Below are 26875 nucleotides of genomic sequence, written 5' to 3' on the forward strand. Positions count from 1 at the left end.
GTGGCCAGGGCTTTTATTCAGCCAGAACTCAGTTCCGGCACCTCTCAGGTGGGCACCATTGCCATAATAAGAGAACAAAGGAGGTGTTTCAAGGTGAGTTCTGGCACCTCTTTTTCTTGAAAAACAGCACCACAGGGGGGCGCTCCCCTTGTCCTTCTCCCCATGAGGTTCACCCATCAGGACACTTCAGGCCTTTAAAGAGCCAGGCTTGGACCCAGCCTGAAAAGGGACAAAGTGATCAGTTTCACCCAAGTGTATTTGCAACTGTCTTGCCACTGTCTCCCTTAATAGCCTTTCCCCCATGGAGGGTATTTGTCACAAGCCGCTGGGTCCAGAGTGAACTTTCTTCTCAGAAGTGGTGGGATCCCCATCTCTTTCAAGAGGTCCAGGACCACTCCCTTCATGCCGAGATGTGTTCAGCCACTTCTGAATTATGTATTCAGACAATCTTATATACAGTACTGCCCAATTGCAATCGTCTTTAAAGCCATACAAACTTCAGACAAGTTCGCTTTGGATCCTGGTAGGATGGTTGTTAATAACTTGAACCACACACACACTTTTTCATCTTTTTTTTTTAACCCGAACTAAAACAAGTTTTCTTGCATTTGCTGAAAACCTTTCACAACATCATCCAAGCGACCTCAGTGAGCATTTCAAATACTCTGATTGTTCCTACTTTTAGTTAAGGATTTTTATTTATCTTGCTTGCAGCCTTTATTGGGGGGTGGGGCCTTTTCGTGGAGGAAGGAACCTGGACAGCTCAGTTGGCTAGAGCCTGGTGCTGATCATGCCAAGGTTGCATGTTCGATCCCCTGCAGGGGTTGGACTAGATCCCTTCCAACTCTACAATTCTACGACTTGCTTGATTTACGCCTGGCAACGCCTGGGGTCCCTTCGTCCTGATGGGTCTCCTTTGAGTAAATTTAGCTGGCTGCAGCCCCCGTTTCCTCCTCCGCCTCCTCCTCCCCTTGCTTTAATCCTACGCAAGGCCGCTTATCCAGGCGGTCGCCGGGCAGGAGGACGAGGTAGGAGCCGCTGCTGCAGCTGGATCCGCCCGCTTCCCTCCTTCCTTCTTGCGCTCCTTGGGGAGGCCTCCGGGACCGGGGAAGGCGGCGGGCCCCGTGGGTGGGTAGGCGGGCAGGGGCTGCGGGGGGGCTCGGCGGGGCCAGGAAGGCGGGGGAGGCGTCGCCCAGCCTCCCTCCCTCCTTTCCTTCCTTCCTCCCATCCGCCTGCGGAGCCGCAGAGCCGCCGCCTCCTGCCCGCCAGAAGGCGGGGCGAGAGCGCCTTGGCCGCGCAAGCAGGCAGGCAGGTAAGTACTTGGGTGGGTGGTTTTGGGGTGGGGGTCTCCCTCGTCCCTTCTCATTCTGGCGTCTTGGATGAGAGGTTGGGGGTGGCCTCCCCCTCCCCAGCAGGTTGGAGGGAGGGGCCGGAGGGGTTTCGCCCAACAACAGCCCTGCGAGGTGGTCCCGCCTTCCTCTGACCCGGCGTCCTGAAAGTGTTGGCTGGGGGGGGGGGCGTGGAGGAAGAAAGGGCGGTGTCCATCACGGCCAAGAGTGGAGACCTGGCGCAGCAACGCGGATGCGGGTCTCCCCTCTGGGCTTTGCAGCAAGGATAGCTCAAGCCAGGCAGGGGAAGGAGGGACCAGGGTCGTGGCTATGCCCCCTCCCACCATGGCATGCCTGCCAGGTTGCCTTGTCTCGCTGTAATCCTCTGGTCATGTGCAGAGTGCTGCCTCTTCCTCCTAAAAGGGATAAATCTTGCCGTCAGCCTGTCTGCATGCAACCCCCCCCAAAAAAAAATCAACCCCAGGTGGGACCTGGAAAACCTTGGGAAGGGTTGTAGCCAGCAGAGGCCCTTAAAAGGAACAGAGATGCTACTGGCCATGTGCAAAGTTCTTCCCCCTGTTGTATATTAGCAAAGAAGGGTCCAGTCATGTCCCCGATAACATGAAGTCAAAACCAAACCCAAAATGGCAGCTTACTAAAAATCCTAGAGGGGCTGTAGAGGTCACCAAGTTGAAATCCACATCCCCACCGCCACCCCACCGCTGCTCATTGCAGGAATTTGCAACTGCAGCAGTCCCTTGGGGGAGGCTGCCCATTCTACCCACTGGCTTCAAAGGTAGCCTTAGTCTCAGTTCCACGATCAAATAATAGATCTTGGCTGCTCAGAGGTTATCTGCTCCCCTTCTTCCTTGATTCTGGTTGCTGGAGCATCTGCAGGGGATTCCACTGAGAGCAACTACACCTCTGTTACCGTGGCTTTACATTGCTTCACAAGAGCATCTTGCTAGAGGGACAAAATTCAAGCCGTTTGATCATTTTGGATGAACAGTGTGTGTATCTCTCTGTGTGTGTCTGTGTTACGGTTGCATATCCTTCAACAGTGGCGTAGCGTGGGTTGTCAGCACCTGGGGCAAGGCAAGTAATTTGCGCCCCCTAACCCGTGGATTTGCGCCCCCTAACCCTAACCCCCAAATGTTGCGCCCGGTGTGGCCGCCCCCCCTGCACCCCCCACGCTACGCCACTGTCTTTCAATTAACTTCTAGGGTTGCCAGGTTTCTTGCATACTCTCCTTTGGATTCCTTTGAGGGGCCTTGCTCATGTTCTGGGGGTCTGGAGGAAACGGGATTATGATATAGGGGATTTGGCAAAGACTTTCCGAGCGTTGGAGGGACGCGGGTGGCGCTGTGGGTTAAACCACAGAGCCTAGGACTTGCAGATCAGAAGGTCGGCAGTTCGAATCCCCGCGACGGGGTGAGCTCCCGTTGCTTGGTCCCTGCTCCTGTCAACCTAACAGTTCGAAAGCACGTCAAAGTGCACGTAGATAAATAGGTACTGCTCCAGCGGGAAGGTAAACGGCGTTTCCGTGCGCTGTTCTGGTTCGCCAAAAGCGGCTTAGTCATGCTGGCCACATGACCTGGAAGCTGTATGCCGGCTCCCTCGGCCAATAAAGAGAGATGAGCGCCGCAACCCCAGAGTCGGTCACCACTGGACCTAATGGTCAGGGGTCCCTTTACCTTTACCTTTCTGAGCGCTGGGTTAATTGATGGAGAAGTTGGGGCTGAAGTGAGCCTGCTGGGAATGGGTTGCAACTCTGCAATTGCAGATGTGTTCATGTTACTACACACACACACCATGGGTTTCACATCTGCACAGCTTCATTATTGTCAGATTTGTTACCTGTTTTGTGTGCGCACCGGGGGACATTGACAAGATGGGGGTGTCTTCACTCTTCTGACCTTAGGCAGAGATGAGCTTTGTGAACACAGAGGGGAAACCTGGTAGCACTCACAATACAGCGAGTGCAGAATAAAGGGAAGTCTGGATGGAGCCACGATACAGAGAAATTGAGCAGGAGAAGCTCTACCCACCCTTTGTCTCCCTGAGAGGAAGCGCTTCACATTTGCAGTCTTACAGGAAAAAAAAGATGAGGCACATATAGAGAGTAGACCCCCACACATCAACCGGGCACATTCATATGCCCTTACTTGGGAAAAGTTGCATTCCTCTCTGGCTGCTATTTCCAGAAGGAATCCACAGTCTTCAAGCTCTCCACTGGGGAGTTTGTTTAAATTTAGGAATGAGCAGAGACTTTGTACAACCAGACCAAGCCTTGATGAAGGGGAGGTTGGCACCACGCTAGAAGTTAGAGAGAGGTCAGGGGTCCCTTGTGAGTGCGCCTTCCATGGGCAAGTCAGGTATGTTTTATATAAAGCTTTGAACCACCTTCTGATTTTGTGTGGAGTGATTTTGTGTGGGGTTGTCTGTTGGCAGTAAATATCATCATCACTTTTCTGTGTTAGGTCATAAGTTCAGCTCCTCTTCTTCCATTAAGGGGAACAAGAGTAGAATCTCTGTTCAGCTATGCTGAAAAGCAACACATGGCTAGAAATGGTCTAGGGCTATTCTAGGGACAAATGACAAATTGGCAAATCTCGGAGTCTTGATGGTGTTCATCTAAGTAGGGTTCTTAACACAATCCTCTTCATGTGTATGTTGAAGTAAGCCCTAGTGAGTTTAGTGGGACTTGGATCTATGTATTTTTTTGCAGGATTTCAGCCTAAAGGAGATGAACTTGCTCAAAATATTCCACCTCTTGCTAAAATATCCCCCCTTAGCAGAGAACTGGAAGGCAGGCAGCTTAACATGTATACTTATTTATTTATTAAGTGTATCCAGGGGCAGGGGGAGGATCCAGGAAATTGCATTGTAATGTCCGTTTCAGGTAAATTGGTGGAAAGCATAATTAAAGACGAAATTGATCATGCACATAGAAGAACAAGTCTAGCTGAGAATGAATCAGCAAGGCTTCTGTAAAGGGAAGTTCTGCCTCAGCAACCTTTTAAGAGTTTGTGAAGAAGAGTCAGGGAGCACGTGGGTAAGGGAAATCCAGAAGATGTTGTATATGTCTTCTGACACCCAGCGTAGCATAGTGGTTAGAGTGTTGAGCTATGAACTTGGAGACTTGAGTTCAAATCCCCTCTCAGCTCCCTGGGTAAGCTTGGGCCATTCACCATTCCTTGGAGGAAACACGGGGTAGAAATGTAATAATAAGCACACTCAAAAACCTATTGACAAAGAAACACTTCACCGAAAGCAAATTAAATCAAATGCATTTAACAGTCATAGGATAAGACAATAGGCCTTTTTTAGGAGTTAGCAACTAATTAAAGAACAGTAAGCAGAGGGTGGAGTAAATAAGTATTCCTTGCAAAGGAGGAAAGCAAAAAGTGGAGTCGGTCTGCCTGCATACTGAGGGAATCGGAGCTTGTTGTGACTCTCCCCAGAGGGTGCTGTGCAGTCGTGGCAAATAGCTTAGTGCAAACACTGTGCGACAGCTGCGGAAAAGGCTAATTCCATGCTGGGGATTATTAAGAAAGGGACTGAAAATAAAACTGTCAGTATCGTAATGCTCTTAAGCAAATCTTTGGTGCAGCAGCTGCATTTGGATCTCTTTCCCCCACCCCCATTTCAAAAAAAGTAGAGTAGGAAAAGGCGGAGCAATCAAAAATATGTTGGGACTATGGAGGCAACTCCCCAAAGGAGTAAGGGTAAAGCTACCATTATTCCTGTTGAGACAACTTCCCCACCCACCCACCCACCGTAATACTAGAAGTTCAGGTCACCCAGTGAAACTTGCCAGCCAGCAGATCCGAGCGAGATAAAAGAGAGCCGCTGTTCGCAGAGTGTGCAATTTTAACTTGTGGAATTTGCTTCGGCAAGAAGATGGCGGCAGGTTTAGAAAGGGGAATAGACACGTGGGGCAGTGTCTGTGTTGGTGGAGAGGAAGGCAAGCTGCCCGTTGGAGGCTGGCAGCAACTGGAAGCCACCCCATGCCTTTGTGCCATCCTCTGCTGGGTCACCCATCTTGCCCCTCACCATGTTGGCAGCAGGAGGTGCAGGGAGACAGCACTGGGCTCCTTTGGGAGGAAGGGCCGGGTATAGATGTGATCAAGTGGAATGTTTGCCCAGCGTTGATCATGAGTTCACACGCCTTCTTTTCTCTCAATGCCCTCCAGATGTTTGGGACTGTAACTCCTGCAGCTTAGAGTGGGGATTGCAGTTTAGAATGACAACTGGAAGGCAAGTCTCTCTCTCTCTCTCTCTCTCTCTCTCTCTCTCTCTCTCTCTCACACACACACACACACACACACACACACACACCTTCCCTAAATCAGGGTTTTCCAAACTTGGGTCTCCAGCTGTTTTTGGACTACAAACCCCCATCACCCCTAGCTAGAAGGACCAGTGAAAGCCTTGCACAAGAGTTCTTCGGGGATCCTGTGGGCTATCTCTTTTTCCTGGGCTCGGGGAACTCTACACAGAAGCATTTCCTCTTGCGCTGGCCCTGGGAGAGAGTTTTTTGGAGGAGCATGCTCACCTGTCAGCACCGACAGGCTTTGCCAGGCGAACCTCCCTGAGAGAGCAGCAGAGATAACCTGGGCTTATGCAGTGGGAAGGGTTTCTCCTCCAGCATCTCTGAAATCCACTTAGGTTATCATCACTAGGCAATCCCAGTAACTCGTAGCCTCTCTTCTTGCAGGTGGCCTTTTCAGGAGTCCATGAGAGCATAGCCCGGTCTCTGAAGATGACGGAAGTTCAGATTGACACCTCCCGCCTGCCTCCGGTGCAGGAAGGTAAGCCATGCAAGAAGCTAGGAGCTCACCTTGGGGTGTGTGTGTGTGTGTGTGTGTGTGTGTTAGGAAACACGAAGTGAAGCTTCTCTGATAATCCCACTTTACTGATCTGCAGCTTGAAATGCATGAAATTTCTAATCTTGAAAGGTGAGGGTTAATAATAATAATAATAATAATAATAATAATAATTTATTATTTATACCCCGCCCATCTGGCTGGGTTTCCCCAGCCACTTTGGGCAGCTTTCAACAGAATATTAAAATACAATACAGTGGTACATTGGGTTACATACGCTTCAGGTTACATACGCTTCAGGTTACAGACTCCACTAACCCAGATATATTACCTCGGGTTAAGAACTTTGCTTCAGGCAGCAGCAGTAGGCCCCATTAGCTAAAGTGGTGCTTCAGGTTAAGAACAGTTTCAGGTTAAGAATGGACCTCCGGAACGAATTAAGTACTTAACCCGAGGTACCACTGTAGTCTATTTAACATTAAAAGCTTCCCTAAACAGTGCTTCCTTCAGATGTCTTTTAAAGATAGGATAGCTGCTTATTTCCTTCACATTTGAAGGGAGGGTGTTCCACAGGGTGGGTGCCACTACTGAGAAGGCCCTCTGCCTGGTTCCCTGTAACTTGGCTTTTTGCTGCGAGGGAACTGCCAGAAGGCCCTCAGCACTGGACCTCAGTGTCCGGGCAGAACGATGGGGGTGGAGACGCTCCTTCAGGTATGTTGTTGTTGTTGTTATTTATTGAATTTATATACCGTCCTATACCTGGAGGTCTCAGGGCGGTTCACACAAAAAGACCACAGTATATAAAATTAAAATAAAAGCAATTACCCAATAATACCCCCCCACCCAAAGACCCTTTTAAAAGGGTATGGGATGTTGATCAGGTCAACCAAAGGCCTGGTTAAAAAGGAACGTTTTTGCCTGGTGCCTAAAGTGTATAATGAAGGCGCCAGGTGGACTTCCCTGGGGAGAGCATTCCACAGATGGGGAGCCACTGTGGGGAAGGCCCATTCTCGTGTTGCCACCCTCTGGACATCTCAAGGAGGAGGCACACGGAGGGCCTCAGAAGATGATCTCAGGGTCCGGGTAGGCTCATATGGGAAGAGACGGGCCTTGAGGTATTGTGGTTGCATTTATAAGAGTAAGACCACAGCTTTGCCCAGTCGCCATCATGGCAAGGCAGGGACTTCTGGGAAGTCCACTTGCAGAACCCAGCCAGAAGTCTGCCTCTGAACTTGGAAGCTCCATTCTTAAGGGTAATGTATATGCTGCTCTTCTACAAAAAAGAGAAATGTACAAAATAATCATCAAAACAGAGAGCAGCTTATAAGAAGTAAATAAGGAGGCCAGATACAGGAGAAAGGAAGTCTTTTATTTGGTTGTTTGTATTGTTGCATGCTATGCTTATTGTATGTTATGTTCACGCTTAATGAGGGTGGATTTCTGTATTGGGGGGGCGGGGGTTTATGTTATGTTGTAAATAAAATTTCTAATAAAAATTAAAAACAAACAAACAGAGCAGGTGTGGTGCAAGCCCCCAAATGCCGCCAGGTGCTGAGATACGCGGCGTGCCAAACAGCCACAAGCTCGCCCGCTTAGAGATGTGTGCCGGTTTCCATCTCCTTGCTTCTGCTGTGGGAGCAAAGGCCCAGGAAATCCACTTGCCCTCTGGAGTCTGTCATGGTTTCCAATTGATGGCTGGTGTCAGAGCTGCTCCAGATCCTAGCTCACAGAGGATCACGCTAGCCAGCAGTCACTTTGTAAAAGTCTTTATTGAGTTACAGTTTCCATTCTCAAGCTGCTGCGTGCAGCTCTACGTCTTATGGGTTAGACCAGCGAAGCTCCGTCTGAGTCTCCGCCCCCTGTACACCAGCTAAGTACCCTAGCCTTACTCCACCTTTTCCGCCTGACCGTTCTTCTCTGGGTCCCTCTGCCCCCCCCCGTGGTCTCTTCCTTTCGGGACGCTTCTGACGCTGACCCCCCGGACCCTTCTGTCTCCTTGCGTCGGGCTTTAGGACCTGGCTCCCTTTCCGGGCTGCTTACTGTGCCACCTTCCTGTGTATTTGAACTTGGCGCGCGCGCCCAACCTTCCACTTTCCGCTTAACCGTTTCCTCGCTCCCCGATGGAGGTGTGGCCACTCCTGACTCATGCCCTCCCTCCTGCGAGCTGCCAGAGCTCGGTACCTGGCGCCCTTCCTGTCCACTGCGTCCTGTTGGTGATGCTGGCCCCGATTTCCAACTGCTGCTCTCTGAGCCCCCTCTGGACCCTTCTTCCTGGGGTGTCCCCCTAAGCTCCCCCCTTGCTCTGGCCACTGGCGCTCCTTCCTGTGAATCTTCTGATTCACTGGAAAGACTCGGAGATCTCGGGTCGTCGTCATCACTCATCTTTTCTTCTGCCTCCTCCCCCTCGCTCTCTGTTTCCTCCCTTGCCCTCGCCTCTGCTCCTGAACCCCTGACAGCTGGCAAGTCCAGAAGGGAGAGGGCCATGAAAGACATCTCCTTTCCCTTGCTTGCTTTCATTCCTCCTGCCTCCAATTAGACAGGGAGGAGCGAGCAAAATCCTGTCCCTGGCATGCGGCTGCTTGCTCAGTGTACTGGGAGATTTGCTTCAAACTTCACTGCAACTTCTCTCCTTCAGTCACTAGTGTCTAGACACTTGAGAGAAGAGGACTTCCACAATATGGAGAGCCAGCCAGAGTTCAGTACAGTGGTACCTCGGGTTACAGATGCTTCAGGTTACAGGCGCTTCAGGTTACAGACTCCGCTAACCCAGAAATAGTACCTTGGGTTAAGAACTTTGCTTCAGGATGAGAACAGAAATCGTGTGGCGGCAGAGCAGCGGCAGTGGGAGGCCCCATTAGCTAAAGTGGTACCTCAGGTAAAGAACAGTTTCAGGTTAAGAACGGATCTCCAGAACGAATTAGGTTCTTAACTAGAGGTATCACTGTACACAGATCCAGTGGCTGCAGAATGATGGCTCCAGGTGGTATTTGGAAAGGTGGCTCAAGCTGTGGAAGGGCGTCAAAATCTAATGCCAGTCCCTTAAAAATATATATATTAAAAATCCCCTCCCTGTGGCCCAGTTAAGCAGGGTAGTCTTCCCCAGCCTAATGCCCTTCAGGTGTATTGGACCAGGGGCAGCTGCTACACCTTGCCCTGCCAAGATCTCCTCTAGAATTGTGTGAGGATGACGGTTGTGAAGGCCTCAGAAAGCACCTGCCAAGATGGGCGTAGCTAAGGCCTCTGAGAGAAGCTTGCTTCCCCCCCCCTCCCAGCGCTGCAGTGTTGGGGAGGGGCGCATTTTTTCCGCCACTGAGATTTGATTCCGGGCCAGTAATTATAATGCGTGGCATGTCCCTTATTCACCTTGTAATGCGATACGGAGAGGGACGGGGAAAGGATTAAATGAATGTAATTTGGGAAGGAGGAGGAAAGCGATGCCAGCTGGAAATGAGGTCGTGAGGCTGAGTGGAGAGCCACTCGGGGAAGCAAAGCTCAGAGTGGCGGGGTTTCCACTGACCTGCGGCCGCTTGACCATTCAGCTGCCTCTGGGAAGAGATTCTTCAGGGCCTCTCTGCTAAAAGAGCAGCAACTTCCGGGCACCCCGGGTCGCTTCCACAGGGCAGCTGGTTGTGGCCTCAGTGCTGCTCACACAGGCAGATATTATTATTATTTTTACAATATCCACACCAAAGTGCCCCACCACCACCTTTAACCCAGAGTTCTGTTTTCCGTGGTGGTTTTTTTTACTTCTCACACGTTCTGCAGAAGAGGCAAGTCCACATTAAATGGAACCAGAATAACATCCAGTAGCAATGAGTTCCACAGGTCGCCTTTGAAGGAGTATTTTCTCTCACAACTCCAATTCCAGCTTGTTGTTGAATTCTAATTGATCATTGTTCTAGTTGTTGACTTCCAATTCTAATCTGTTCTTTCAGTGGTACGGAAAAAGGAATACAGTGGTACCTCGGGTTAAGAACTTAATTCGTTCCGGAGGTCTGTTCTTAACCTGAAACTGTGCTTAACCTGAGGTACCATCTTAGCTAATGGAGCCTCCTGCTGCTGCCGTGCAACTGCTGCACAATTTCTGTTCTCATCCTGAAGCAAAGTTCTTAACCTGAGGTACTATTTCTGGGTTAGCAGAGTCTGTAACCTGAAGCATCTGTAACCCGAGGTACCACTGTACAGATTTCGGGCAGCCCCCTCCCCCCAAAATGGTCCAACTTGAGCCCTTGACTTCCTTACTCGCTTGGAGGTTCCCTGGCGATGGCTGCTGGCTTCAAGTGGCGATTCCTGGAGTAGGGGGAGAAGGGCCCTATTCATCATGATGCAAGGACAATAAACTTGAAGACTGGTTTTGTTGTTTCGTTTTTGTTTTTTCTGTCTGCCCCCCCCCCCCACCGGCGCTCCACAGAAAAAAGATGCTGAGTGGGGGCTAACTTCCCTAGACTGGGTGTGTCTGATTTCTCATTTTTTGGAAGCAGAAGCTGTGTTTTTGCGCAGCACAAATGTGACCCCCACCGGCAAGCAGCCGGGCTCTGTGACAAGGCTGGCTGGCACTCTTGAGCAAACGAGAGCTTTGCCAGGCGCAAGAAGGCCTGGCGTGCCCAACATGGTCCTTTGTTGCCACCTTGGAAAAGGTTTTCCCTTAGAATGGGCAAACTTTATTTGCCGCCCTTTGGTTGAAGTGTGGTTGAGGCTTAAATGGCTTATTGGGGGGGGGGGTCACATCATAAAGACTCTCCCCAGCTGGCATTTGCCACGGCACCCGGTTTAGGCTGAGAGGTGCGGCCCCCCCATGTTCACTCCCCGCCCTTTTTCTCTTTGTGTTGCGTAAACAGTGCGTGTAGACAGAGATCTTTCAACACCTTGTCAAGCTGTGCTGACTTGTCGGCCAAGTAGCTGTGGAATGGCTGGGTGGGCAGGGACTGGGTGTGCTACGTTGGACACACCCAGATTCTGACAGGGCTCCTGCAAAGAGGCGCCTGTTGCCTTGGGCAGGCTGGCTGCCTTTTTGCCAAGGGAGCGCAGCTCACAGTCACCTCAGTGCTGCCTCCGCTGCCACCTCTTCCTCCTCCTGTTAGGAAGGCAGAATGGAAGTCCTGGAGGCAGCACTGATGCTCTGTGGGGTTACAAGTATTTGGCAGCAACTACACAAAACATGAGGGATGCAGGTGGCGCTGCAGGTTAAACCACAGAGCCTAGGACTTGCCGATCAGAAGATCGGCGGTTTGAATCCCCGTGACGGGGTGAGCTCCCGTTGCTCGGTCCCTGCTCCTGCCAACCTAGCAGTTCGAAAGCACGTCAAAGTGCAAGTAGATAAATAGGTACTGTTCTGGTGGGAAGGTAAATGGCATTTCCCTGCGCTGCTCTGGTTCACCATAAGCGGCTTAGTCATGCTGGCCACATGACCCGGAAGCTGTACGCCGGCTCCCTCGGCCAATAAAGCGAGATGAGTGCCGCAACCCCAGAGTCGGTCATGACTGGACCTAATGGTCAGAGGTCCCTTTACCTTTACAGTGGTGCCCCACAAGACGAATGCCTCGCAAGACGGAAAACCCGCTAGATGAAAGGGTTTTCCGTTTTTGAGCTGCTTCGCAAGACGAATTTCCCTATGGGCTTGCTTCGCAAGACGAAAACGTCTTGCGTGTGTTCCGATTTTTTTCCGCTTCCCCCCCTTTTTCTAAGCCGCTAAGCCGCTAATAGCCTTTTAGCCGCTAAGCCGCTAAGCCTTTAATAGCTGCTAATCCGCTAAACCGCTAATAGCGCTAATCCGCTAAGCCGCTAATAGGGTTGCTTCGCAAGACGAAAAAACCACTAGACGAAGAGACTCGCGGAACGGATTATTTTCGTCTTGCGAGGCACCACTGTACCTTTACACAAAACATTCCTCCTCCAAATGCTGTTTTGGATGGCTGTGAGCTTCCTCGGTCCAAAACACAGCAGCCAGAGAACTGGCTGGCTGGCTGGCTATCCAATCGCAACTATCTTAAAACAAATGCCCTGGTGGCTGGTTTGTCTTCAGGCCCAATTAAAAGTTCTGCTTGCATTTGTGTTTAGAGCTCTATAAACAATTTAGGCCCCAAACATTTGAAAGTCCCTCTACATCCATACCGGCCTTCTTCGGTGTTGAGATTTGCTGAGATGCACCGCTTTAATCTGGCCTATTTTGCTGGATTTGCATTTCTCTGTTTCCATTTTGAATGGCTTCCCCCCCATTTGATAATTGCAAAGGCCTTCCCTGTTTACGTAGCTGCAATGGTTGGAACTCAACCTGCTACTTTGTGGTGTGATAGATGGGTAAGAAAACTTGCAGATGAATGAAAATATTGGCAGAACTGGGCTCTGCTGTTGTTTAATTGTGTGTTCTCTTTCCCCCTGCAGTTTGCCGAGATTTTGCGGTCCTGGAAGATGGCGCTTTGGCTTATAGCCTTCAAGAGCAAGAGAGTAAGAGCTGATGGGACTCTTCATGCTCCTCTTCCTCGGGGCAAAGGCTCAGAGCAAGCCCAGCCTTGCCTTCCCTGGCCAGTGTTTTGGAATTTCTTGGGGTCTTTTTCTACCTGGTCTGGCTGGGCCCCTGGCTTCAGCATTTAACAACAACAACTTTATTATTTGTACCATTCCTACCTGGCTGAGTTTCTCCAGGCACTCTGGGCAGCATACGGGATACAGTGGTACCTCAGGTTACATATGCTTCAGGTTATACTCCGCTAACCCAGAACTAGTACCTCAGGTTAAGAACTTTGCTTCAGGATGAGAACAGAAATCGCATGGCAGCGGCGCAGCAGCAGCGGGAGGCCCCATTAGCTAAAGTGGTGCTTCAGGTTAAGAACAGTTTCAGGTTAAGAATGGACCTCATGAACAAATTAAGTACGTAACCAGAGGTACGGCTGTATATAAAAACATAGTAAAATATCAAGCATTAAAACCTCCCTGATACAGGGCTGCCTTCAGGTGCCTTCTAAAGGTTTTGTAGTTCTTTATCTCCTTGACGCCTGAAGGGAGGGTGTTCCACAGGGAGGGTGCCACTACTAAGAAGGCCCTCTGCCTTTAGCATTGGAGTATTAACCCCCCTCAAAACCCCCTGCATACACCGCATCCACTTAGAGACCTTCAGACGATCCCTGGAAATAGGTCCGTCCTTCATGCGCAAGGCATCCTTTGGAAGCGCATTTAGTTTTCCTAGTACGGGGTGCCTGTTGGAGCCAGAGTTTTTACGGCCTTTTTTTTAGTTAATTAAATGGAGCCTAGTGCTTCAGTGAATCAACCTTGCAGATTTTAACGAGGAACAGGCTTGACAGGCACCACTCTCTCCAGGGACACTCTCAAGGTTGACTCCTTTTGGCGGCCCTTTGGAAGGGGACGGTTCCTCCTGCAACCTCCTTGCCCACCCCAGCCTCTCTTGGCTGCCACAGCGGGTGCCCATGAATCATTCCGCGACGTCATTCCCCGCTGCAGTGACGCACACGGTCCAGGCAGAGGACACTTCTCCCACCTCCCCCGGTGCCGCCCCCTTCGCCACCCACACCCTGTCAGCGGGACTGATGGATGGCAGCTAAGATCAAGCCTGCCAGGGGTGGTGGGAGCAGCTGGCTGGCCAGCCAAGCAGCTCTTGTCTATGGCACCCAGGGGTGGTGAGTTAGGGTGGCAGGCCGAAGAGGAAAGAGCCTTCCTTCTCCGTCTCTCCTCACCAAGCACCCTTGAGAGGGCAAGAAAGTGTCAACAGCCACTGCCCAGCAGACAGGATCTGGAAGAGATCCAGTCAGATGAGCAGCTTGGCATCGCGCCACCTGTTTGGGCTGCTACCTCAGAGTCCTATTGCTCCACCTTCGCAGTCTTCCTTTCCCCCTTCTGCCCAGTGTCTGGAGAGGCAGCCTGAGGAGTTTTGCCTCCCGAAAGTGCGTCGCTTGAAGCAGGATCACACATGCCCTGCAGCAGCTCCTTTGCGTTGGGCCATGCCTCCTCCGTGGCAGCCATTTTGCGACTGGCGCCCCCAGCACTCTCTCAAAATCCGGCCTACACGGACCGGCGGCAGCTCTCCAGTGTTCCAGACAAGGGAGTCTTTATTCCCAGCCGTACCTGGGGATGCCCTTGAAGGCGAGGAAGGGAGGAGAGAGGAGGATGAAAGAGGTCTCTCCATTCCAGCCCACGCAGTGAAGTTTCCATCTCTTTGCAGTTGAGCAGCATTACACTTCCAACATTCAGAAGAACCAGCTGGTCCAGAAGGACATCCGAATTGCCAAGAAACTTCAGGACCTGGAGGAGGAAGCCAGGAGGAAGCACCAGCTCTCTGAGCAGCAGAAGGAACTGTAGGTTTGCTTTGGAGTCCCAACTTTATTGCAGGGCGGCGGTGTCTCTTGCTTTGGGTGGGAGAGAGAGTTATGGTGATGCTTATGGGAAGGCATCCCAGCGGGATGGACAAGGCCTAGTCTTGGTTCTGCTGCGGCTGCATCTTCCAGTGTTTCCCGAGCTTAGGTCTGCAGCTGTTTTCGAACTACAGTTCCCACTGGTCCTGCTAGCTAAGGATGATGGGAGTTGTAGTCCAAAAACAGCTGGAGACCCACATTTGTGGATGAGCATGGATTGGATGTGGGGAAAGTGGGACAGACTAATTCTGAAAGAACTCTTTTCCAAGCCTCTTTTTATTCATTTTATTCGCTTCTTAAATTTCTATACAGCCCTACACCCCAGGGTCACAGGGCGGTTTACAATATAAAAACACAAAAATACACAACATAGTGAAAATAAAAACAATGCCCTCCCAAGTTTAAAAGGCCATAGTTTGTTTAATTAGCCAAAGGCCTGGGAGAAAAGAAATGTTTTTGCCTGGTGCCTAATGGTATGTAATGAAGGTATGTAATGGTATGCAAACCTCCCTGGGGAGAACATTCCACAAGCGGGGAGCCACCACGGAAAAGGCCTGCTCACATGTTGGCACCTCCAGACCACTCAGGGAGGGGCACAAGAAGAAACGTCCCAGATTATGATCTCTGGGTCTGAGTCCCAGAGGTGGGAGAGGTGGTCCTTGAGGTATTGCAGTCCTGAGCTGTTTAGGGCTTTATAGGTCAAAACCAGCACGTTGAATTGTGCCTGGAATTGGATTGGCAAGCAGTGCAGTTGAGCCAGCGTTGGCGTTATATGCTCAAACCGTCTTGCTCTGGAGTGAACAAACTGGCTGCTGAATTATGCACTGGCTGAAGTGCCCAAACCATCTTCAGAGGCAGCCCCACATATGATATGTTGCAGCAATCCAACCTAAAGGTTATCAGAGCATAGATGGCAGAAGTTGGGCTATCCCTGCCCAGATTAGATCAAGCTGTCCTTTGAGGCTGAAAGGGACGTAAACTGAGGTTTGTTTCCCCCCCTCTGCAACTCCAGTTATAATCTGAGCTGCAGAAGAATTTGGGGCTCTTTTTTGCGGGGAGGCAAGCCTTACAAGCCCACAGAGCTTGTGTCTGACCTTGCTTGTGGCGAGCTTTGCACCTGCAGTGCAAGCAGACAGAGCATACTGAACATGTTGATGTCTAAAGTGTGCACCTGGTGCAGATGTCTATGCTAGAGGCAATGGATGACTTTTCTCTGTAGCTCCCCAGGTGCCTTTGTAAGGTTCCTGTACTCTTGAGGTCAGATTAACATCTGATAGGAGGAGGCCCTCTGAAGTTCCTGCTCTGTCCCTCTCTTGTGCATCTGGACAGAGGCTTCCTGCTTCACTAATTGCCTCTTCCTTCCCTCTCTCCTGCCCGCATCACACGCAGGGAAGATCGGGACTCCGAAATCGCCCGTGCAATCCAGGAAGACATTCGGAGGGAGGCGGAGGAGAGTTGCCAGAGGAAGGAGAAGGACCAGGTAACAGGAACACCTGGAGCCAGGTGGCAGGCTCCCTCACTTCCTTTGGCCCCCTCTCGGCAGGAACAGGACAGGGTGGGCTGCCTAGCAGGTCCTTCCGAAAGGCAGATTATTTTTAGCTGGCCCTAGCACACCCTGCAGTAATTTGACTCTGGGTCCGATCACCCCCTGCCCAAGTTAAGTGGGGGGAGTAATGATGGACTGACATCGTTGCATATCCTCATTGCAAACAAATCAGAATGTTTTCAGGGGGTAAAAGGTAAAGGTAAAGGGACCCCTGACCATTAGGTCTAGTCATGAATGACTCTGGGGTTGCAGCGCTTATGTCGTTTTACTGGCCAAGGGAGCCAGCGTACAGTTTTTCCGGGTCATGTGGCCAGCATGACTAAGCCACTTCTGGCGAACCAGAGCAGCACACGGAAACACCGTAGAACAGTGTAAATGTTTCCTCCAGGGCAGGACTGGAAAGAGAGATTTATCTGGAGGCAGATGAACCAATGGCTGCTATCTTATGGATGTTTCCAGTGTGCATTGTTGGCTGACTTGGGCTGGGTTCTTGCACTTCCTTGTTCCTCCTATCGCTGGTCAGTGGGAAGTCGGCTGTTCACTGTGGAGCATTGTGGAAACCCACTTTAACGAGAGTTTTGCCTTTGCAAAAACCTCTTCCTGCTCCCTGCCATTAGTGGCCAAGGGCAGCTTGGCCGCAAACCGCTTTGAGGGCGACGTTTTAATATGTAGAACAGGCTGTTCGGTTCCAAATAGGATTAGCCTGGAAAGAGCAGTTTGGTGGAGCTGCTGCTTGTCTGGCTAATGGAACACAAGCAAGAGATCAAAGCTGGCGGGGTCACCTGAGGTGACAGAGATCCCTGGAAGAGGCTCTGCCTGCCTTCTAAGAACAGCAGTCCCAAATCTGGACTTTCCTCAGCTCCTTCTCCCTCACAAGGGATTGAAACCCCTCTGCCCATTTCCACAGTTCCTCTGGAACAAAAGCTTCCCCAAGAGAATATCCTCTTCTAAACCAATTTCCTTATCAGGCAGACAGAACGAAAAAGAAAATTGCCATCTCCACTCCATGGTTTCAGCCGATCAGAATTACGTATAAAATTACATTTTTTATGGCTGGCTGAACGTTGGCTTGAAAACAACCTAAGGAACTTTGAAAAAGATGAAGGCTTGAGTGGAGGGATGGTGCCCAGGTCCAGAACAGCATTTCACCCTCTGGTTTAAAAATGTTCTCCAGAAGATAAAAGCAGGCACAATATTCCAGCTTTGGGCAGGAGACGGCTACAGTGCAGAGTTTGCAGCAACTCCTGTCATCTCATTGAGTGAGGCTCCCTGTCAACACCAGGAGCCATCAACAAGCCTTGCTTCCACAAGAACCATTGGTAGGAGTGCACTTTAAGGCTGCTTTCCAGTAGCTCCTTTGCAAGGGGGGTGGGGTGGGAAATAAGGCCACAGATGCACAATTAGTACACCAGGTTTCCATTGTCTTCGTTCTCTGCCAGCTGAATGGGAGACAGAAAGCACCACGAAGTAGTGGCAGGGTGAAGCCTGGCTCTGGAATTCCATTTCCATCCCCTCTCAGTGGTTTTTTTCCTCTCCTCCACACAGGAATTAGCCAAGCAGCTTCAGGACTTGGAGGAGGAGAGCCTGCAGAAGAAACAGCAGCTGTGGCTCAGGAGCTCAAGTGCGACACAGCGAGAAGGAGGAGAAGGTATCTGGAGCTGGAGGAGCGGTGAGGGTTGCTCCAGAGAGGCGGGGCTTCTCTGGGGGCCGCATACCAGACACACGGGGCCTCCCAAATTTCATCTGACTGCAACTTGTGTCCTCAGCTGGAGCGCAGGTGGCAAAAGTCTCGTGAGGGCATCCCAACACGCATGGGACCAAAGACGGCACCTACTTTGGGTGCCTCCGTTGCCTGGCCATCGCTGGTGCTGATGGGATTTGTAGTCCCACCAGCATCCGGAAAGCAGCTGGTTGGGAAAGGCTGGTGCACAGTTAGCGCCCGGCTCTCGGGGATGTCTCTGGGCCGAGGCTTTGGCGTTACACCGCCCTGCGACTGGGAAATCTTGGTACCGTTTTCACGTGGGAGATTTCCAAGCACAAAAGCGCTGGAAGTACATATGAAGGAGCGTCTCCACCCCCATCGTTCCACCCGGACACAGAGGGCCTTCTGGCGGTTCCCTCACTGCGAGAGGCCAAGTTACAGGGAACTAGGCAGAGGGCCTTCTTGGTAGTGGCGCCCTCCCTGTGGAAAGCCCTCCCACCAGATGTCAAAGAGAACAACAACTACCAGACTTTTAGAAGACATCTGAAGGCAGCCCTGTTTAGGGAAGCTTTTAATGTTTGATGTATTAAGGTATTATAATGTTTTGTTGGAAGCCGCCCAGAGTGACTAAATAATGGGCAGGGTATAAATAATATATTTATAATTAATTAATTAATTAATTAATTAATTGCCTTTCGGAAAGGGACCAGGCCAGCCTCGGCTGGGTGGTCCTGTTTCTCGCCTTGGCCTTCAGCTGCCAGCAGAGGGGCAACCTCTGCAATGAGCTCTCAGCTTGCTTAACCAGCAGCACATGCAGAGCTGCTCCTTTGTCGTCCTTCCCCATGACTCCATTTTTCATGTTTGTCTTCCTGTCTGTCTGTCTCTCTCTCTCTTTCTCTGTGTCTTCAGATGACTCCCTCGGGCCCCTAAACTGGGTGATGGCAGAACTTGAACTTCAGAACCAGCAGCAGCTCCAGCAAGATGAAGAACTAGCCCGGGAGCTACAAGCTGAGGAAGTGGCTCGCCTGGTGAGTGCCCATTTTATCCTCCTCCTTCTCCTCTGGGCCAGGAACTAAAGTTTGGGTGGCAGCACTTTCTTGCCTGTTACAAACTGGGCCTGTCAAATAAAGAGAGCATGTGAAGGTTTTAAGGTTTCACATCTGGAGGCGGGTTTGTGACAACTGCCCAGTACCTTGAAGGTTGTAAATCTCATGCTGGGACGTGTTGGCTCCAGGATGCTAAATACAGACTGGCATGAAGTGGTTGAAATCTGGAATCTCTCAGGGCAGTGTTCTCCAAAGCAGGAGAAGTACCAGTTTCCTGCACTTTAGAACTTTCTGCTCACAGTGGCTTCCTCTTGTCAGGATTCAGTTTCAGTCACTTGGCCCTCATCCAGCACCCCTGCAGTGGGCTCTGGTGACAAGGGAGGGAGAGCCGAGTGTCATCAGCATTCCAGATCCCCAGCTGACCTCCCTCCAGTTGACTTCTAATAGACTCATAGAACTGTAGAGTCAGAAGGGACCCCCGAGAGCCATCTAGTCCAACCATCTGCAATGCAGAAATCTCGGCATGTGGTCCCCCATCCAATTTGAAACCATACCGGACCCTGCTTAGCTTTGCAAATGTGCTAGCGGTTTTATTGCTGCACCACTAGAGGGATCTGTTAAAGAGTGCAGAGGATAAGGTGGGCCCCATGGGCCTCCGAAACACCAGTGCCAAAGTGTGTGTTTGTATGCATATAGATGGTCTGAGCATATTACACCGATCCTGGTCCAACTGCACTGGCTACTGATTAGTTTCCGGGCCCAATTCAAAGTGCTGGTTTTGACCTATAAAGCCTTAAACGGCTCAGGACCACAATACCTCAAGGACTGCCTCTTTCCATATGAACCTACACAGACCCTGAGATCATCTTCTGAGGCCCTCCTTCGTGTGCTACCTCCTCGAAAGCTCTGGAGGATGGTAACACAAAAACAGGCCTTCTCTGCAGTGGCTCCCCATCTGTGGAACGCTCTCCCCAGGGAAGTCCGCCTGGCGCCTTCATTATACACCTTTAGGCGCCAGGCAAAAACATTCCTTTTCAACCAGGCCTTTGGATGACCTGATCAACATCCCATACCCTTTTAAAATGTGGCTCTTTGGGGTGGGGTATTATTGGGTTATTGCTTTTATTTTAATTTTATATACTGTGGTCTTTTTATGTTAACCGCCCTGAGACCTCCGGGTATAGGATGGTATATAAATTCAAAAATGATAATAATAAATAACAACAACAACAACAATAACCCACATCTTTCAAGATTAGAAATTTCACGCATTTCAAGCTGCAAATTAGTAAAGTGGGATTATCACCCTCAGAGAAGCTTCACTTCAATAAATAATAATAAATAATAATAGATAAAGGAAGCTGTCCAAAAGGCAGCCGCACTGCCTGGGAAGATGCTTTGTACCGAACCAGGCACCACTGAGTCCTGGCTGGCAGCAGCTGCCCAGCAAATGGCCTGAGGCAGCGTTTATATATTCCTGTATATTCCTGCATGAATCAGAATTACAAGGGCACCTCAGAAAAGGAGCAGGTGTTCTTTTGCCTTCCCCGGGTGAGAATAGAGCTTGCAGCTCCTTCCTTGGGAGAGCAGGGTTCATCCTCTGTATTGGAAATGCCTCGTGAAAGAAAGAAAGAAAGAAAGAAAGAAAGAAAGAAAGAAAGAAAGAAAGAAAGAAAGAAAAAGAAAAGGATTTGTGGTGTGAACAGAGCTCCTCCTCTTCCATCTTCCCTGTACCGCCTTGTTTTATTAGCTTTTTCACTCTCATGCAGAAAGCCAGGAAGAACTGGGAACGCCACAATGACTACAGGGCAGCCCAGGTGGCTCAGGATGAGGTAAGGAGCTGATCGCTGGTCTCTTCGCTCGGCTTGGCTCAGTGGGGCTTTGGGGTTTGGGGGGGGTGTCACAGCTGTGGGCTTGCCCACTGGTGGAGAGGGTGGCATCAAAGCAGCTCTGGCGTGACGGCCCAGCCCAGCTCCAACAGCATCCAAGGATGAAAGCAACTCTCTCGCTTCCCTCCATAAACAGCCAGGCTCCCTCCATCGAACTGGACCATGACTGGCTGGCTCGCAGTTGAGGCCACAGCGCTGCCAAGCCAGCTGCTCTCACCATGGGCATCAGAGCGAGGGTTTGCTGCTGGGGGGCTCCTTGCCCACTGCCCCACCCTCCTCTGAGTGTGAAGCAGTGTCCCAAGAGCCAGTTTGTCCTCCCCCCAGTGCCTTGTAAGCTGCTCAGGCCCTACTCCAACAACTTCTTCCCTCCCTCCCACCTTGAGTCCTATTTGTGGGTTCTTTTGCCTGAAGACGCCTGCTTTGGGGGCGGGGGGCTCCCTTCGGCCCACTCACGGCTCTGCGCCCGTTCAGAAGAGCCCCAAGACCTCCCTGTTTGTCTGGGCCTTTTTGGTTCAGGGTTGAGCCAGGAAAGACTGGAGTGTGGAAGGTGCTTTTGGACCTGAAGTGTGGGCTGTCGAGTTACGAATGCCTCAGCTCTCCTCTGTGGACCCTGAAAGACTTTGAATCCTCTCATCTGGAGCAGAAACCGCCCAAGGCCACTTTGTTAGGGTGCAGCCTGGAACACAGGTGGGTGGGTGGGGGACACCATTTGGAAAGCCTCACAAGGCCAACGTCACTGGGCTCCGAGACAGAAATACCTTCAATGAGAGATATTGACTTGCCTTTTTAAAAAAGGTCTTTCTCCCTCCCCTATCCTCCTCGCAGGAGATTGCCCGCTACATGCAGGACCAGGAACTAAAAGCTCAATGGAGATCTCCCAGAAGGGTCAAGGCCATGACAGGGGCAGGGGCAAGGGGCAAGGGCGCCACCATAGAGGAGGCAGCCCCCAGCAGCAGCCCCAGCCAAGAGGTAAGTGACCCTGCTGGGTGTGGGTGTGTAGCAGAAGTCGCCTCTGCATGGACCCAGCAGCTTGGAGCTGGCCGTGGCACCTTCCTCATGCATAGCAAATCTTGACGTGAAGGTGCTCCTAATGACAGGTTCTATGCCAGGGGTCAGCAAACTTACCGCACCTCGGGCCGGTGTCTCCAGCGATGATCGCACGGCCGGCCAGAGGGTGGGGGAGCGCACACGCTATTTCCGGCACACTTCCGAGTCAGAGGAGCACTGGAAATAGATTGTGCACATGTGCACGGGCCTCCTCCGACCCGGATGTGCACCAGAAATAACGCATGCGCACAAGCTATTTCTGGGGCTTCTCCAACCCGGAAGTGGGCAGCCGCGCAGCGCAGCGCTGGTAAGAGCGGGCGGCAGCAGCGGGCATTGCTGCGGGCCGGATAAACGAGTCCCTTGGGCCTGATCTGGCCTGCGGACCTTGGTTTGGGGAACCCTGTTCTGTGCCCTATGACAATATAATATAGTGGTACCTCAGGTTAAGTACTTAATTCATTCTGGAGGTCCATTCTTAACCTGAAACTGTTCTTAACCTGAAGCACCACTTTAGCTAATGGGGACTCCTGCTGCTGCCACGCTGCCGGAGCACAATTTCTGTTCTCATCCTGAAGCAAAGTTCTTAACCCGAAGCACTATTTCTGGGTCAGCGGAGTCTGTAACCTGAAGCATATGTAACCTAAAGCGTATGTAACCCGAGGTACCGCTGTACGGCAAAACCAAACTTTTGACCAGCGCAGGCACAGTGACTTTGGCTCTAGACGAGTTTCTTTTTTCTTGCTTATGCTCCACTTTGCTTAACACCCCACCTGGACTCAAAAGCGGGTTTGCTGTTTGGTGACGATTCAGCTGGCCTTTGGAATTTTCCAAAACGAAAATTGCCATTTGCCCCTCAGCCCATGACTTCTCCTCTTCCTCAGCTTGGCTTACTATGAGCAAAGCTTATTTGTGGGCTATGTGGAGAGTTGGGAAATAAGCACCATGGGGGGGGGGGTGGCACCAGCATCCCTGCAGTTCACACCCAGCTCCGAAAGAGAGCAGCTAGTCCCTTGGCAGGCAGAACGGTTCAGGGTCTGTCTTACGTGGTGCCGTGTTGCTTTCTTGCCAGAAGGAGGCGCAAGAGAGCTGCGGAGCCGCATCGCCAACTGGACTCTGGTCCTCGGACAGCTCAGAGGTGCCCACCCATGGAGGCCAGCCGGACATCAGGTCAGTGCTGCTCAGATGGTAACTTTGCAAAGATCCCTTATGAATTTAATTATACAAATGGTTATTAAATTCTGCTCTCTCTCTCTCTCTTTTAAAAATTCACTTCCGGGACCCATTTATTGTCTTCATTAGAAACCAGATTTCCAGAGAGATGGAGGGCAGGGTGGGAGGGAACGCAAAGAGCTGCCAGGGCAACTGGAGGGGAAACGAACTTGTGAGTGTCCTGTCCTTTCTTGCAGGTTGTCCCTCAGGCCACAGCTGTGCCGGAATATCGCAGAGGACCTGGACCCAACCTTCAGGGCCCAGAGGGTGGAGGCCCCTGCTGGAATGGTTGCCCTTTGCTCCAGAGGTGGGTAATGCAGCTGGTTCTTCTGGGATTGCAAGCCGTTTCCCAGGGCTGACTGTGGACGGGGGTGTCCCTTTGACCTCAGGTACATACAAGAGTGGGACACGGGTGGTATGTGGTTTAAACCACAGAGCCTAGGGCTTGCCGATCAGAAGGTCGGCGGTTCGAATCCCCGCGACGGGGTGAGCTCCTGTTGCTCGGTCCCGGCTCCTGCCAACCTAGCAGTTCAAAAGCACATCAAAGTGCAAGTAGATAAATAGGTACCACTTTGGTGGGAAGGTAAACGGCGTTTCCGTGCGCTGCTCTGGTTTGCCAGAAGCGGCTTAGTCATGCTGGCCACATGACCCGGAAGCTGTACGCTGGCTCCCTCGGCCAATAAAGCGAGATGAGCGCCGCAACCCCAGAGTCGGCCACGACTGGACCTAATGGTCAGGGGTCCCTTTACCTTTACGCACAAGAGTGGCCACCAGGGGGCAAGCAGGTGTTGGTGAGGGCTTCGAACATTTGCTTGGGCACCATCTTTTAAGTGGGCGACAGCGTAGCAGCCCCTCCTGCCCTCCCCAGCGGCCTCTCTCTGTCCTCTACGTTCATTTTGAAGTGCTTATGGTAGTGTAGTCAGGGTGCGCATTCAGTTGTGTTACGTTTTATCTCTGATCTGCCTTGTGTTAATGAAGCATGTTAAAGATATCCTTTTTCATAAACAAACCAGCCACAGTTCTGATCGGTCCAGATCCGGCAATGAGATCTAATTCCACGCTCAGGTGCTCCATAAAGGGCAAACACTAAAAAATAACATTTAATACTTGTCCTTCAATTCCATGGCTAGATGTTACAACGTGGTTTTCCAGCCCCGTTTACCCTCCGCAACGAAAGGCTGGGGCCATTTGCAGGCCAGTCAGAATCTTAGAGTTATAGGGACACTGAGGGCAATCTAGTCCAACCCCTGCAACGCAGGAATCTTTTGCCCACTGTGAGGCTCGAACCCACGACCTGAGATGAAGAGTCCCATGATCTACTGACTGAGCTGTCCCAGCTGCAGTTGATGGGGAAGGGTAGCCCCAAGGCCCAAGTAGAGCAGGGAAAAACTCATCACTGAAACCCTGGTGAGCCGCTGCTGCCAACCAGAGTAGGCGGCACTGAGCTGCATGGACCAGTGGCCTGAGTTAGTGTCTAAGGCAGCAGCTTCCCCTGTTCCCATCCCTCCCCGACTGCACCCGGAAGGCTGGAAGTTGCTGCTGATTCCTATCATTCTGTTTGTCATCCCCAAGTCGACACTTGCCCCCTCCAAAAAAACCCTCTTTGGCTCCCATGAATGATCCCAAGATTATCAGTGGTGATAATTACCAACTGGCTTTGCAACGAGATGCGAGCGCTTCCTGTGCAAGAGGAAGGTGCTCACAGCCTGCTCCACTGGGTGCTTGGCACCCCAGCACCACCATGTCCGTGTGCCTGGTTGCCTTGGGGAGGGTTCTTGTCCTATCTTCCCCCTTATCTCAGCCGGTAGAGCAGGAGACCCTTAATCTCTGGGTCATGGGTTCCAGCCGCAGCAGATCCCTTCTCCCTGTGCTGCAAAGGGAGGAAGCTTCTTCTCCTACAGCTGTCTTGGGTATAGCACAACTGCCCCATCAGCACAGCAGGGAACAGACTTGTGAGCACCCTCCTCCAGTCTGCTGCCCTCCACATGTTACTAGACTACAAATCCCATCATCCCTGAGCACTGGCCGTGCTAGCTGAGGCTGATGGGCATTGTAGTCCAAAGCAGCTGGCTCGCTTGGGATGTGGGGATGCTGCTGCTGGTGATGCCATTACAGACAGATCTCTCTCTCTCCTCTCCTCCGTCCAACCACTTTAGCCGCTGCTGCCCCAGGAGGACACTCAGTCCCTGTGGGCAGCTTCTTCGACTACCCAGATGAGCTCGGCGAACCGGCCTTTGTGTCCCCGACAAAACGACAGCCAGAGAAGGTAGGCCGGCAGAAACCCAGGGACAAGAAGGAAGGCTGCAAGCAACAGTGACGCATCTGCTCCCAGCAGAGCGGCTGCTCCGCCCAGCCCTTGCCACAACCCTCTGGCCTCTTTGCCACCTCTGCCCATACCCGCAGTTGCTCGGGGGGGGGGCAGGATTTGCTATAGCAAACCTGAGGCCAACGATGCAAAAGGCTGCCATTTCCCCCTACCCTTTGCAAAGAACGTCAATCTCCGCACAACTGCTGCATCCTCGGTCCCAAAAGGCTGCCGTCCCTTTTCTCCGGGACCAAAACATCTTAGCCATCTTGACTCGCTCGTGTGACCTTTTTGCCCTGGTTGGGAAGAAGATGGCTTTGCCAGGCAAGGTCTGCCGGGTGTCAAGAGGTAGAACAGCGGGTGCTCTGCAGACAGGCAAAGCCCTGCCCTTGGACTCCTTTGTGGGAAGACGCTCTTTTGCTGAGAGGGTACAGTTTTGCTGCAGCGAAAAATGGGGCAGCAGCTATTGGACGGTTGTGAGACTGGAAACGTCCTCCGAGAGGCTTGAAAGGATAAACCAAGAGCCCTGGATCAGACCCATCTAGTCCGAAATCGTGTCTTCATAGGAGCCAACTAGATGCCTTGTCTAGGGAGCTAGCTAGTACAACATTCATTTTAAGCCTGCAACTGGTATTCAGGGGGCATTGAGGTTGCTTCCTCCTCCATGAACTTGTCTTATCCTATTTTAAAGCCATCCAAGTTGGTGATTTGTCATTGCCGCATATTCCGGAGCTCAGCTTCACCCCACCAGCTTTTTTCTCCTTGTACTGCATGATAAGTGGGTTCTGAGTGACCCCACTAGGCTTTGGAGGAGAGCAGGCATTTCCAGGGGATCCTAAAATGAGGCTCTTTGATAAGAGGGAGAATATATTACCTTCTCGGGCTCTTTGCCTTTCTGCAGCATTGGACACGGTGTGCAATATAAACGGGCAAGGAGCAAGAGCATGAAATGCTTTCAAAGTAGATTTGGAAAAGGTCTTCCACAGACACCCACCCCCATCCCCTACTTATTGCCAGGACTGGATCTTGCACTGCAAGGAGTGCAGTTTGAAATTGGTGCTAAATGTGCTAGGCTTAATCTTAAATATATATAGTAATCCCATGTGTATGTGTGTTTTAATGTACTAGCACCGTGAGCAGGATCTGTGCCCAGGGTGACTGGTGCTGCTCAGCAGTTCTGTTAGCAAGAGTCTTGCTGAAGAAAAAGCTTCCTTGTGACTATTTCATGCATTTTCTGTGGGGGCGGGAGTGGTGTGTGTTCAGGAAATGAGCCCTTGCTCGAAAGCTGGTTCTTGCGCACTTTCGGGCGGCTTACGTAAACCTTTCCCACCTGAAGGGTGTAAACCCATTCACCTGGACCACATCTTCTGGGATTTGAGAAGGCTCCACAGGGGAAATCCTACAGGTTTGAAGGCCCTGCTCCCAATTGCTTCTTTCCTAGATAAGCTGTATTTTCTGGTGTTTCCTCAGTTAAAGAACAGGGGAACCTCTAGAACTCTGTGACAACTCCCAAAGGAGTTTTGCAGAATGCTTTGCTAGGGCTTTATGGGGGTGAGGGAAGTGTGCCAAGACAAAGTTTGTTTTTTGCAAACAAGCAATATATTCAGACAC

At 51.3% G+C, this 26875-nt stretch overlaps 1 protein-coding gene across 4 annotated transcripts; it reads left to right on the forward strand.

The window, feature by feature from the left end:
• Positions 1-26366, forward strand: LOC309536284 (uncharacterized protein). Of its 4 annotated transcripts, none has more exons than XM_082230359.1 (12): positions 1-1028; positions 6049-6142; positions 12539-12601; positions 14331-14463; positions 15910-16000; positions 17612-17735; positions 18678-18796; positions 20584-20646; positions 21529-21672; positions 22820-22917; positions 23157-23266; positions 25116-26366. In XM_082230359.1, exons 2-12 carry the CDS (start codon positions 6094-6096, stop codon positions 25274-25276), a joined length of 1155 nt encoding a protein of 384 aa, XP_082086485.1. In that variant the 5' UTR covers positions 1-1028; positions 6049-6093; the 3' UTR covers positions 25277-26366. The 4 variants fall into 4 exon arrangements, with proteins under 4 accessions (XP_082086485.1, XP_082086486.1, XP_082086484.1 ...); XM_082230360.1 differs by lacking the exon at positions 1-1028 and adding an exon at positions 1208-1312 and having other exon boundaries at positions 22823-22917; XM_082230358.1 differs by lacking the exon at positions 1-1028 and adding an exon at positions 1209-1312.
• The last annotated feature ends 509 nt before the right edge of the window (positions 26367-26875 follow it).

Source organism: Podarcis vaucheri (assembly GCF_965113315.1).
Source record: "Podarcis vaucheri genome assembly, chromosome: 7".
NCBI lineage: Eukaryota > Metazoa > Chordata > Lepidosauria > Squamata > Lacertidae > Podarcis > Podarcis vaucheri.